Here is a 14,954-nt window from a genome sequence, read left to right on the forward strand (position 1 = left end):
AGATATATCCTATTCTATTCTAATGAAAGGAAATCATCATCATCAGCTGCGCGATTGCAGGAGATTAACAGCTACAATGTCACGATCGCAATGACCGCTGATTGGTTGACGCTCGCTCACTATTGGCTACAATGCATTGTTGCAACAAGAATCACACAAATTCAGCCAACCACAACAATTGATATTGTAATAATGGTTGATGCAGGACTTTACAGGTCTTGGTATTGACATTTTAGTGTGGAACAGTTTATTTTCCAGGATTAGAGGGATGGTCTTATAGTAAAGTGATATGTCCAGTGACCCCTTCTTGAGTTGGGACCCTTTGTCAGAAAAATGTGTGCAGTTGTTTCACTCACCCAATAATAGACAAGACAGCTTTGACCACGACGCCAATAGCCATGTGCCTGGTGTTGTCGTAATGCGTGCCTTGCTCCGGGTTGGTGGAGTTCACCTCCATATCGAAGCTGAGAGTTCTTACACGGGCATCTACTTCCAGTATCACGCGGAAGTTTACCTAGAAGCCGGAGATATAAATTAGTTGAACATTCAGCCTACATGACTTGCTTCATAAATGATAAGATTTACTGGTTGTCTGTTCCAGCATACTTATTTTCTGTATTTACCGAGGGTTTTAATAGCATGATTCCCTGTGATGATTCCAATGGATGAAACACAGGTAATTTGAGGCACTAGGAGTGACCAGTAAGTATTACAACAATTGCTATTTTTTTTTATTAAGAAACATTGTAATGACTAGGTAGGTAGTTACAGTTAACTACACTCTACCGAGAGTAATTAGTAAATAAGTAGTTAGATAATTCAAATTGAACTCAAAGTATTTCATTTATATATCTCTGCAAACGTTGCAGAAAGATTTTGAATTGAAAATTATAGTCAGTTTTAGAAAACTACCTACTACAAATAAAATACAAGTGAATCAGACAAGATGTAGTAATGACTAATTTCTTAACTTACACTTTGTCCGCTAGCCATAGGGTTTCCTAAATCACATTTCAATGTGCTATTTCCCTCAGCACCCTTGTTCTTGATGGAGCAGTATATTGGTGAAGAGTCAGCGTTATCTTTATCCAGTCGATCCATCTTAGCGTAAGTGACTCCCGCGGGAATTTGAAGGTAGTAGGCTGCTTCGAAGGCATCCTCACCGGCGTTCTTGGCTACCACATCAATGTGGACATTCTCACTTGATCCTAGCACGTAGTTGACTGTTGGTCTGTAATGAATAACGATAAATGATAAAGCTTTGCTTGATGATCACTTGAGGGAACAAGATCATAAAAGTTTTGTTTCAGATTATAAGAGTTTAGTGTACAGGGTAATAATGTTCAGAGGGTTACCTTTGCTGAAAATATAATTGATCGGGATGGTCGAAGGAAGTACAAAATTACGAAATCCATTTGAGATTGCATTATCAATTCAGAGCAAACAAGCGCTAGTGTAACTATTACAAATACAAGAATGGCTAGTTTAGTACAAAGTTTCCAGTTCACTTTCATGAGACTAGAGCCAACCGCCAGTAGTTGTAAGGCAGATGATGCATGGATGATGATGATGTTGCATTTCTTCTTGACGTTTACGTCAATAGCTCCAGATATGACAATGAATATTCATAAAATAAGTGGTTTAGTACGTGAAAGTTCACACAACATAGTGAGTTGTAGGTTTAAACGTAGGGCTTATATCGACTGTTTTTATTTTGTCTTTTTCAGTGTGGAACTATGTCAGAAAATTCCTACCTCAGCCCATACGTCGTTCATCAACATGGGTCAGCCTAATAGTCTTAAGACGGTGTACTCACGTGGTAACAAACATCTGTAGATCAGGTATGCACACATTGTCGAGTCCGCAGTTCTTCTGTATGTTGAGCGAGTCGGTGCGCTCGATGCTGCGTGTGCGGTCCAGCACGGGCGGCACCGCGCTGCCGGCCGCTTGCTGCGTCAGCTCATACGTCATCTTCACCTCTATCGGGGTCAGCTTGTCGCGGATCTCATCCTAAAAGTTAAATGTTTATGAATTGCATGTATATGAATATAAATTCTAAGTCTTGTGACTTTAAAAATTTCCAAATGATACAATGCACTTAATTTTGCCGATTATAACGAAAAGAAAACAAAATATAGTAGATACCTTGATTATTTTACAATAATATCATTCTCATTTACTCACGTCAAGGTACACCGTGACATTCTTGCACTCTTGTAGTCCTTGAGTAAGCAGAATGTGCGTTGTGTATGTCGTCTGCCTGCTCTCCATTAGAAACAGGCGTTTGCTGGTCTTCTGCCGAGAATCCAGGTCCAACGTTACTTCGAAATCTATAAGACGTTCGATAAGTTATATATTTGTCTTAGTTTTTTACTTATTAAATCAGACCTATGTCCGAAATACGAGTAATAAATTGACATTATTTTCATTAAAAATCTGTTAAGACATTCATCAATTCGACTTTTTTAATAATAAATTTCGACAAGGGAGTTTCTTGGGGCCATAAACATTCCTGCTATACATTTTACATTACCATACTAAAACAGCTTACTTTGTGAAGTATATCTCTTAACTGTGGTACAATAATATAATTTAAGTATAATTCAAGTAATTGATTCATGCGTAATAAAACTAAAGTGCGACGATAAAACAATGAGTTTCTAACATCGAATCACTACGAGTGGTATTTTTTATGTACAATGATAGTTTGCTTACTATTTCTTCTAAGTTGATGTATGAGCCGGGAAGTCATCTGTTCAAAGCGTGAACAAATAATTTGCCAACTCAGAAATTCAAATAATGAAATTCAACATGAACGAATAATTTTGTTTATCCATAGCCAATCGTTTGCTACCACTCACCGAAATAGCAAATATATCCATCGGCTTGGAAAAAAGAAAATCACAATAAAATTCTGAACACCAAAGTAATTTGATAATTTTTAGAGTAGAAAATTTGAATTAACATAATTTTCCTGTAACTTTATTAACATTGTAATACAACAGTACTCCTAATGAATGGAGGAAATGTTTTAACGTTCATGAGCTTTCTGTATAATCTTTAAGTAAAACTTTTGTTGTTTCGAAAGCGGCAAGTTTTACGACATGATATTATATCCTTTTTGAATACATAAAACGGTTCAAATATCATCAATCCTGTAATTTACATTGACAGATAATTTCATAGGTTAGCAGGTATACTCACTTATCTGCTGGTCCACATTGACACCATCATACGTAAGACAGAACATGAGGTGCGCGCACGCTACTTGCGTGCCGTTGGAGAGAGAACATTTCTTGTCGTCCATGGAAATCAACTTGCTTTCACCCATGAACTGGACGTCTGCCATCACTTTAACTACGGGGCGAGATCTGTGGACGAGGTTGAACATGTTTAAAGTAATCTAGGCTTCAGAAATCTTATATTATAGTGGAGCTTGTTAGGCTCTACGTTTTATTATCAGATTTATCTATATATTGTGTATTTTCATTGTGGTTGTATTATTAACCACAAAAAAACAGATTGTATTTAGTTTTCCTTATTTGTGCTTCATTGTTCTCAAATTAGATAATATTTCACTGGTCACTGGCTCGAGGATAGTGACTGAAGTGAATAACATTAATATTATATTTATGACGCGTGGATTATTAAAACAGGAAAGGAGCATGGATAATAATTCCGTTTCATATAATGTTTCAAAAAGTTGAAAATTTGTGAATTTTGAGTTATAAAGATGGCGGTAGATTAGCCTATGAGGCCTGGTGCCTATAGCACCGGTTTACCTAAATTAGGCACTAGAGACTAATACCATCTGTTTTGTATAGAATAAGCTGTTATTTTTGTAAAATTATGGCTGCAATAAACAAATTTTTTAGTATTATAATGAAGTAAAAGTTGATATTATGATCAAAATGGCTTGTAAAAAGATTGAAAAATACACTGATGATGAACAAAATGCAATAAAATGAATAAACTCACTTCAGAAACACAACACTGTCAGACTTATATGCTCCAACAGCTAAATCAGTATAGTTGTTATTGTCCAAGTCAACTCCACCCGAGAGGGAGAAACCGAAAGTGGTGAGGATGGGGCTGATCTCCTCGGCGGTGATGGCTTGAGAGTACTTCTCACCGAGGCCGAGCTCGCTTCCATGATAGATGTACACCACTCCCTTGCCGTTTTCACCGCCATAAGGGGCACCTACTGCTATATCTGAAGAAAATAAAAACAATATTAAGTATAATACTTCAATAAGAGCTTAGGAAACTTCAAGTACAATTTCAGTACTTACTTGCGAAAAAGCGAACATCAGAGACCCCACAGGATCTAGACGTTATTCGCGATGTGTAGTTATTAGCTAATGACTTTGGCCATTGTTATTTAATTTAAGTGATGATGCCAAAAAAAATTTTTTGAAAAAAAACTTTACACTTTTCGAAGACTTATTTGTGTGTTCTATAATAAGTATTTTTTATCGACTATTGTAAAAAAAATGTACCTCCAAATCCATCATAGTTGATATCTCCAAGAGAGGTGATAGCGAGACCGAATCTGCCCCGTGATACTTCACCGGTTCTTGCATGGTTCTTTGAGAATAACTGAAAGCAAAAATGATTATCACGAATAACATCATTACTATCCCAAAAACCCCTATAATTATGTGACCCTTAAAAATGAGGAATATGACGTAGAAACAGAAAAGTAACTAACCCTGTTCTTGCCCTGGTAAATGACGTATATCCTTCCATGTTCGTATCCATCGCTCTTCGGCTTCGTGAACATGGGAGCACCAACAATGAGATCCTCCGCACCATCACCATCGATATCGCCACTTGCTAGACTGTAGCCGAAATAGGCGCCGATTTGCGAACCACTGATATTCTTAATATTTTCGAGCTCCCAAGTGTAAAGGACCACCTATAATATAGAACAAGGTATACTAAGTATCACAATAATTCCGCGAAAGTGGTAATCGATATATAGAGTGAAGAAGAGAAAATATAACAAATCAAGATCATTACCAACCTTTACCATTAAACTGTGCATTTAAACTTTTAAGATGATGAGTAAATGATTTAAGATGATTTAAGTAGATGAATTAAGTTGATGAAATATAAAACTTCTGTTATAAAATTACAAACAGCTAATTTGGTTCCGGTTTTCAAAGCAAAATTTAGTTTAATCAGAGATGATCAGCTCAAAGAAAACAAAACAGAATAAACTAAATCTATAATAGACTAACCAATCCTCTCAATTCTGCTCCTCTAGGAACACCAACAGCTACGCCCTGGATTCCTTGGCCGGCAAAGTCTCCTACTGTTACCGAATATCCCATATACGAATCATCGTACTTGGGACTGGCTTCGGGTGTTGAAAGCAATACTGGTCTCGAATTCAATGTCTGCACTTTTAATTGACCTACGAAAGAAACAATTTATTGTTACTAACATTCTTACGCAAAGTTATTTTAAAGCCAATGAAGTACATGATGGAAGTTTTAATGATATGCGTATGTTTCATATCAATAATGGGTTTAGGAGAACTGTACAAGTTACAACAAACAACGAGCACACAAAATTCCGTTAATTTTAAAATAGGAATATGTGATATTCATGTGAAGAAGACACTTAAAAAGTTTAGATTGTACGAATATACATAATCTAGTAAATGCTTGTGTCCACTATCATCATTTTTCAAATACACAAAATACATGGTTTATAAACCAAATGGTAGTAGAAATATCAGTTTAGACAGAGAAACATAGTTAACTAGTAGACACGGCAATAACATATTGTGCATATGACAAAAAGAAGATAATAGGTATAGTAATACTTAATCATCAGTGATCATGATTTGAAAGTACTTCTTATCAATAGAATATTTGCCAATGAGTTTATACCAAGACACTGTTACTTAGCTAGTAAATAGTGTTTAATACTTTCTATAACATGTAGCAGGCTTTGATTAATTAAGTATTTATTGCAGGTGAAGCATTAGATATCTTGAATTAAAACTCATTTAAAGCATAAATACATGTCTTCTGATTCACCAAATTTAAATTGGACTTATCACCTTAAGTGAAACAGATTTTAATTTCATTAACAAAAACAAAAGTTTAATTACAAAATAGTCACAAAACTCCAGTCTCAAAAAAACGTCAATTATAAAAATACGAAAATCCGCCGAATTTACAGTAAAATCACACCTCAACAAACTAAAAGGGATTTTTGAGTAAGTTAAATTCCACCAAAAATGTAAAAGCGACCAAATTATTTTAAAGCCAATGGGGGTGAAGTTTAAAATTTATTTTTAATTAGTTTTAAAAGCGATGGGCATTTATTTCAAGCATTAATATTACACCTCCTTAATCCCTTTAATAATAACCTCCCGGACACCTATAAACCTTTGGGACCAGTTAAACTGAATAGGGATCTCTGCTAACCTACATATGAAGACCGATTAGAATGTATGTTGATTGACCCAGTTATTGCATCAATAGTTTTTGATAAGTACTTTACAAATTAAGATTTCAATACATTTTTGTTTCTTTCAAACATTTACGCCCCTTTACATAGAATTGAGTAAAAAAATGCAGACCGCAAGGTTAGCATGGGATCATGAATGAGAAAATGGAGAGATAGGCCATTCATGAGGATCTGACGTTCTTCGTGCAACTTGAGAGCTAAATCTAAATTTTCTATTGGATGGGAGCTGATGGAAATAGGTCGACATACCATCGATACCATTGTGACATATGAAAAGCTAATGGTTAGTCTATTTATACTGCTGATTGGTAGAATAGCAAAGAGTCTTATCAGCCAGTATAAATAGAGCCAAAATATTATTATTTAATTCTTATTGAAATATTAGCGAGTTTTACTTTTGTCTAAGAATATAACACTGTAGTATTTGTTTAATGATTCCTGAATCATTCATTATTTTGAATTATTGATAATTTCATATGTGAATATGTTTGTGTACTTAAAATGTTGATTTTGAACCAAAATAGAACAACGTGAAGTGAGGTTATGTTGAATCAAGTATTGTAAATAAATAATTGATTCGTTAAAAAAAATAGAATGGTGAATTCAAAAGAATATTAATAATGTAGACTTCGAAACTAGAAACGGTTAAAAACAGGAATTCATAAATCTATAAAGATTATTATTATATACCAATATATATTGAAGAAAGTAAAACTCGAAATATCGTGTCAATAAGAATTAAAGCCTCTGAAGTAAATGGTTTGACTTTATTATTTGTAGGATTATGCTTTGAAGCCTGTCTAGGTTATTCTGGTTAAGAGTTACGAGGTCAATCTTGCGGTACGTTGGCTTTTTACCTTCCTTCGGCATATAGTAGTTGAACCTTGCGCTAGTGTCTATGGAAAATGTTCGTCCTGTGGATTGTCATTAAAAATTCAGAATATATTCACACTTACTACTAAAATTATATTATCTTTAATTTTCTTTTCATAATCGTTTATAGAACCAAAACTGTTTCGACTTTAATGCTCCTTCTCCTTAATATTTTTATCTTTAGATTTAGAGATAACAACTTAATTTGCGAAATGTACATTCTGATTGACATCACAGAAATTAAATTAGAGTTCTGTGATTAACACCAAGTTTTGGTTCTTCAACAATATCAAAATAATTTGTAGTTATTTTTATAGATTTTCTGTATCTCACCTTGCCAATAAAAACTGCCAGGAGCTCCCATGAAAAGCCTTTGTCCATCCTGAAAATAAAAGTCATTTCCAATAAGTCGAATCTATTTAAATCCTCCCTTCATTCTACATTTTATTCCTTATCGACCTACTATTTTCGTAAAACGTTCGAAATAAATTCTATATGGAACTACCATATTTATAGAATTCCTTTCAAACTCTTTTCAGACCTTTTTCGTCGTAAATAGTAACTTCAGTGAAAAATGATAGAATTCTTGATCCTCTCCGTGTCCCGAATCCATGAATACGGAACGAAAATATGGATATAAAAAATATCCACGACATATTATGTCATAAGCTACCATACAAATAGTTCGTAAAACAAAAAGGAACGTATTTTCACGGACTCCGATAGGATGAGTGCGTGGTCGCTCTTACTCGTAATTTACGATTTCAAACTATTAAGACTTTTAACGATAATTTGTTTTGGATAAACGGTATGGTTCAATATTAGAACTCTCTAATCTCTGGAGGCAAGAGGGTGGTTTCCATGTCTAATTATATTCGTCTCTCGAGATAATATTGATTTGTTTATGTGTGAAGCGCACTTATAGCCTACTTTGAATGTTTTCGATAGGAAATGATAACGTCAACGCTGTACGCTCTGCTCGGAACATTTTATTGATATTTTATAGTTGTATCTCTCACGTTTTAAGTGGAGTGCTCTGGTTTACTAAGTATTCGATAAAGATTCCAGATGAAAACGTGCTGAGATCATAAATGTTGAGATACTCCTATAGATCTAAATAACCAGAAGACGCAAAGTATATAACGCTTGGTGGTACCAATCACGGTAATCACGTACCTACCCTAAAATATTTCAGTACGATGCGCTAACCTTACAGTACGGTACGCCTAGCGGATGTCTGGCAAGAACAATTTGGTGATTTTGTCTTGCCTTGTCAAGTTTCAAAGTTCCAAGCGTGGACCGGTCACGGTGAACTTGCGTAATATCTTTGCCGTACTAAGCTCCGCGGCAAACTCGGCTGCTTCTAGTTCTGCTCCTCAACCACCGAGCGAATAGTTGAGCATTTCCTGAACGAGTGCCTACCGTAGGTTTGGAGCTCGAGTTAGAGGTTGACGCAGAAATGACAACCTCGAACTGGAATTCCCTCGTATCTGGTTAACATTTCAGGACCAGAAATTACTGACATTTTTGTCTGTATCATGAGGGCAGCGGCAAAAAACCATAATAATAATAATTCCTAGGTTTAAGTCCTGCAAATTGCTATTCCGCTGGAACCATGTCTCATTAACATCGAAATGACGTCTTTTTGACGTCAGCCGAAATAAAAATATACCATCAGGTCGAAAGTTAAATGATCGTATCCGCTACGCATTATCTCGAACAATTTACTTATCGGACAAAATGCAGACGTTCTTCGTGTGAATGAATGCGTGAGATAACTTTCAGAACAAAAAACCAAATCGACCCTGTCAACATGTGTAGCACTTGAGACAAGTTTTTTTGTAACAGTAGCTTGCAAAGTAAAGATGCGTGAGTAATCTACATCCTTCGGCATCAAGACCACTTTCTTTGCTGGCTTTGATTTGTAACTTTTGACCGCTTTTACTCATAGTTCTTTTTATGAAGTTGATATTATTGCAGTTCTGAAAATAATATGTAAAATTGCTTAACTGATTTATGTCATTAACCCGTCGGACACGTCTTCCGGGGCGTGAGTGTCTCCATCGAGCGGCTTGCCGAGCAGAGTACAGTGGAGGGCACCAAAAGGCGAGGAAGGTCACCCATGCGATGGACCGACCATTAAGTCTGCTGTGGGCAATGACCTCTATGTAGTACCTATACATAGAAGTCATTGGCTGTGAGTTTCCCTTGCACGAGTGTCGGCCAACAAGGAGAAGTGCCGAATGTGAGGCGTACCGCGCACTTATAACATCTGCCCTCAAAGACGTCGCTTCGTGATGACCACGACCACCACGGTGCCAGATTTAAGGGCATTTAAGTATGTCTTATTCAAACAGACTTGCGACCAATAGTCTCTTGTCTGTGCTCGTCTTAAAAGGTAGGCAGTAGTGCTTGCGGGCGCCGGCTGGTCGATAAATAAATATGCGCGTACGCAGGCGGCGGGCCATATAAAGCGCGACGGCTCCATGCGCGGGCGCACGCCTTTCGGTCCGTAGCTGTCACGTGGGGGCACAATGTCAAATCCGAGTTTTATGGACTTAGGTTTCGCAACTTTTTGTGGGAAGGCATGTTGAAGGCAGTATTTAAGTAACTCTTAAGTATTTTGTCGCCATGATAGAGATAGCTCAATCTGTCGTTTCAAGCCTTTATTCCAAGCAATTGAAATATTATAGGATACGACAGTAGGAACTATGTATAATAAATATTAGGTACAAACATAACATGTAGTACTAGGTTTAGGTTTTTAGGAAAAATCCCGTGGGAATCCTTTGATTTTCGGGGATGAGAACGTTAAGATGCAGCTCTACATGGATCTATTTTTATATTTTATGTGGGTAAGTAAGAAAGAAGTACCATTCCTAATTGAATTTCATTTAGTGCAAGCAAAGTTAAGTGCCGCTCATAGAATATGCAATGGTAAGCTGAGCGGGTTAACTTATCCCGCGAATAATAGAATATTCAATTAACGGCCGTGCGCTGGAAACGTTTAAAAGCTCGTAAACGTTAGAAACAAAGCGCAACTGGCCACAGCGACACCTATCGGTCGTTAAATTCACAAGTCGTTTGTCCTGTCTTTTGTAGATTCTGAGTTTGCCAGATCAAAATATTGAATATTATATTCATACTAACTGGCTCCGCGTGAATTTAGATATTTTAAAATCCCGTGGGAGATAAAAATTACCTAACTTAAATGAAGCCATATAATTAATTTTAATATCTGACTTTTAAAAACTAAGTATGGAAATAACAGAATCATGCAAGAGTTCGTTCAAAAAGTTCAAAAAGCACGTGACTTTCGTGCTTCTTTAAGAATAAAAAAATTATACCGAAAAATTTGGATACACTTGTAAACCCGAATATATTCATCCAATGGAATGATACTTTATTACGATAAATAAAACAATTATTCGAACAAATCCCTAAATGTCTTCGATTCAATTTCGCGAGGCGTATCGCTTTTCCCGCCAACGCCATTGTCTGCAAATGGCGGCCGCTTGCTTTGCGTTCCGAAACCATGTTTGTAACTACAAAGAATGTTTTCAGACGTTTCAATGACATGGAATTTTCATTTGCATAGCGAGATGGTCGCAAAAATATTTATAAAAGGAAGGAAGGAAGACGAGGGACACGGTATCTAATCATATGATTTTCGGTTTTAATCTTAACCTTACGATTATTTACCTACGTATCTAATAAAGTAATTAGGCCTACCACAAACTACCTCTATCTAATTCCAACCAAACAATTCGAGTCAGTAGGTTTATCATTTAGTTGTTATTGATAGTAATTATAACATAGCACGTCCTTAATTATCTTCTAAATATATAAAAGGAAAAGGTGACTGACTGACTGACTGATCTATCAACGCGATCTATCAGCTCAAAATTTCACATGCAGATAGCTATTATGACACACGCACAACAGACGGAAACGTGTGCGGAAACCAGCCCAGGGCAAAGAAGCTATTATGACGTAGGCATCCGCTAAAGAAGGATTTTTGAAAATTCAACTCCTAAAGGGGTTGAAATAGGGGTTCGAAATTTGTGTTGGACTACGCGACCGAAGTCGCGAGCATGAGCTAGTTTATTAATAAGTATTATTTCACGTAACAGCCAAGAGATTATAAAAATACTAGATGATGCCTGCGACTTCTTCCGCGTGGGTTTTTGATTTTCCGAGATAAAAGTAGCCTATGGCCTTCCCCGAGATGCAAGCTATCTCCGTACCAAATTTTGTCAAAATCGGTTGAACGATTGGGCCGTGAAAGGCTAGCAGACAGACAGACACACTTATTTATTGCTGCTTGTTGTTATTTGCCCTGTAACTTTACTTTACCTTTACATAGACCCTTATTATAATATTGTTTTAAATCTGTTTCTGTAAAAGAATCACGTTTAGCGTGTCAGCTTACATCGGGCAGATGTGGCGGATTTATGCAAGACCTGTGAAGTTCCATTCGCCGAAAGATCTCATCTCTGCTTTACCACTGCAAGTGTGACGCGCCGTGCCCGGATATTACGATAGCTGAATTCACAAACAGATAGAATGTTTGCAATATTATGTAAATAAAGTTACTTACATCAAAAAACTTCGATTTTCCAGGTAAATTTTTATTAAGAGGGTCGAACCAAAAAATCCGTTGGCCCATTTGACGTAGTATCTGATTTACTATTTTATCACTATCTTTCAATTGTACAATAAGACATGAATATAAACTAAACTGGAGTGGGGGTGCAAAGAGCGCAATTTTTTTTATTTTCGTATTGTAACAACGGAGATACACCAATACCTAAAAATCCAAAACAGTGACTGAATAAAATTAATAAATACAAAGACAAACATCGGGAACGACTGCAAAGACATTCCAATTCACTGGTATACAACCTATTAACTGCACAAACACTAAAGCGCCTGAAGCGGGCAAATGTGCTCGATTGTACAGAAATGAGGACAGTGGGCCTCCAGTCTGGCAAAGTCACAGATAACACAACAAACCTGCTTATAGTCTGTCGACTGATTGCAGCTACATCAACAGAAAAAAAAGTATTGTAAAACAAAAAAAATGGGAGAAAGTAAATCGGATCCATCATTGATGTTGAAGGAAACTACTACCTCTGTAAGGCCCCCGTTATAAATAAACTAAATGAGTTAAGGAAACTAAGATTAAAATAAATATTAAAAAATATTGATTATTACAACTAATAACACTTGTAACAAAAAATCAAAAGAGCGGCTAAAAGGCTGCTCACGCACGAACAATTTGTCACTTTTTTGGAGTGACGTTTTTTGGAAGTCGTTTACGATGTCGGTTTTATTGCTGAGTACTAAAGATAATGGAAATTAATTGTTGCTGCGAGATCGTGACTGGAATGTTAATTTCGATTTTAATATTTTTCTTCACGAAGCCGTCGTTTTAAATATTTATTTATTACTTTAATTTTAATTTATAATATGGTACAGAGATGAGAGAGTATTCTTATTAATTTTATTTATTTAGATATTTTTATTGCCCACGCATGCCCAGGAAAACTATTAAAAATAGTAAAAATGATTTTAATAAAATGAGTTAAAGTTTTAAACTCATACTAAAATCATTTATTCAGATTGGTATTATTGTAATACACATTTTGATTGTTACTTGCTGAATTTGCAATACAATGGATGTAGTGTTGATTTTGAATTGTATATACCTAGCTACGAACATTACATTTCATCACCTATGAAAACAACTATGATGAAAATTGCAAAAACATAGTAGTAATAAAATACAAATAAAGCCTACTTCTATCTTTATTGCGATCATCTACAAAGAAAGGCAAAATCAATCTGTCAGTCATACAGCAATAAACATTACAACTCTCCAAATATAGAAACTCATAAAGCGACTGGACAGTTCACAATATTGCCTCCTATTTTCGGAATAGAAATCGTCGTGAGTTTTGCTATATTTTTTGCACTGGCAACAATAAAAGTTTTAATAATTCATAAGGCGCGGCGCGGGCGCAGGCGGGCCGCGCAGTCCCGTCACGTGCGACCGATGCGATCGCGAAGATAATTCAACACGGCAAAAATAATACTATTCACAGTTCCCACGATCGTAAAACCACGATGTTTTACACAAAAGTGCCTTTTTACGGTTATGAATTCATAGAATCTTATTAGTCCACACTAAAAGTGCGTCTATCTGTTACCTTTTCATGGCCCATCCGTTTAACCGACATTACAGAAATAGTTTTAATTAGTATAAAAAAAAAATTATAAAAATATATTTTGTGTACAAACTACAAAGTAAATAAATAAATTCTAAAATTCTACAAATTACAGAAATAGTTTGCATTCTAGGAACGGACACAGACTACTTTTTATTCCGGAAAATCTCCCAACAGAGTCACCGTGTGGTTTTTCATGGCACATCCGCTTAGCCGATTTTGACCGCAACGAGTTTGTGCATCCCAAAGATAGGTTACTTTTGTCTCGAAAAAACAAAGAGCTCTTAACGTGATTTTTGAAAAAGCTAAATCCACACAGACAGATTCACGGGCTTTATCTAATTTCTCATATTTTCTATTTTATTTATATGGTTTATGTTTAAATCAAATATTTTTTGCCATTTCGATATAATAAAGAGCTGATTACGACACTAAACATTTAATATGGCAATTATTATCACACCAGTGAAACTCGTCATTTTAATTAGGAATATCTCCACATCAATATTCAATACTTTGTGCATTTTCTGATTGTACAAAAATAGATACCGAACGCAAGCATCTAGGTAGGTAACTCTAGCGGTTCGACGAAAGATACGCGTACGTGCTTTGTTCATCGGATCGAAATAATGACTTGAGCTTTTAACGCGAATCTGCGTAACGATCTACCATTTTACCCTCTCTGAATTATCGGTAAATCTCACATCATCGTCTATACTGCCTTCCCGATTGTATCAGAACTGATATAAACTATAAAAGGAGCGATTTAATCGAGATTCGAGACGCTAAGATAAAGAATCGAGTAACGTTAGATGGATGATTTTAAGATCTATAAAGAACAATAGTGTACAAGAAGTGTTATGGGCTTATCAATGAATCTTAATCGTTTTAGAACTTTCTAAATTATGTAATAGCATCGAACTGTGCTTATAATAATAAATATTTATAGGCATAATCTTTTACAGTTCTTGTACATTAATATAATATGTAAGAACAGTTTTGCAGTTTGACCTTAGGCAATTCAATAATAATAATAATATAATAATATAATATAATAATAATATAATATTATAGATAGATATCATAATAATATTATTATGATATCTATCGCAGTTCTGATAGTTAATTCTATTGTTTTTAAACGGTAACGTTAGAGTAAGGTCTATTTGCCATCTCATTTAAAATTTGCCAGAAGATAGCACTAGTGGAAGTTTAGGACAATAATATTATGCAAATAAATTATTATAAGCAATCCTGAAAATTTAAATTCACATTACGAAACGTATGTACTTGTATTTATAAGAAGCTCATGACATTTTAATTCTGTTCGCCTCCCGTATAACGAATTACAGTTATTACTTATTA

The 14,954-nt window shown here is 35.5% G+C and overlaps 1 protein-coding gene across 4 annotated transcripts in view; it reads right to left on the bottom strand.

The window, feature by feature from the left end:
• if (integrin subunit alpha inflated) overlaps window positions 1-14,954 on the bottom strand; it is a 121,280-nt gene that overhangs the window by 19,166 nt on the left and 87,160 nt on the right. For 2 of the 4 annotated variants that reach the window (XM_069509699.1, XM_034984879.2), the window contains 11 exons: window positions 7,693-7,741; window positions 7,344-7,400; window positions 5,244-5,419; window positions 4,712-4,918; window positions 4,500-4,599; window positions 3,979-4,213; window positions 3,205-3,371; window positions 2,185-2,330; window positions 1,817-2,010; window positions 976-1,231; window positions 357-514 (listed from right to left, as the gene is read on the bottom strand). In XM_069509699.1, coding sequence (XP_069365800.1) covers window positions 357-514; window positions 976-1,231; window positions 1,817-2,010; window positions 2,185-2,330; window positions 3,205-3,371; window positions 3,979-4,213; window positions 4,500-4,599; window positions 4,712-4,918; window positions 5,244-5,419; window positions 7,344-7,400; window positions 7,693-7,741 — 1,745 coding nt within the window. The remainder of the gene's footprint in view (window positions 1-356; window positions 515-975; window positions 1,232-1,816; window positions 2,011-2,184; window positions 2,331-3,204; window positions 3,372-3,978; window positions 4,214-4,499; window positions 4,600-4,711; window positions 4,919-5,243; window positions 5,420-7,343; window positions 7,401-7,692; window positions 7,742-14,954) is intronic. The other 2 variants (XM_034984884.2, XM_069509700.1) reach the window with 1 other exon arrangement.

This window comes from Maniola hyperantus, chromosome 3 (genome assembly GCF_902806685.2).
Source record: "Maniola hyperantus chromosome 3, iAphHyp1.2, whole genome shotgun sequence".
NCBI lineage: Eukaryota > Metazoa > Arthropoda > Insecta > Lepidoptera > Nymphalidae > Maniola > Maniola hyperantus.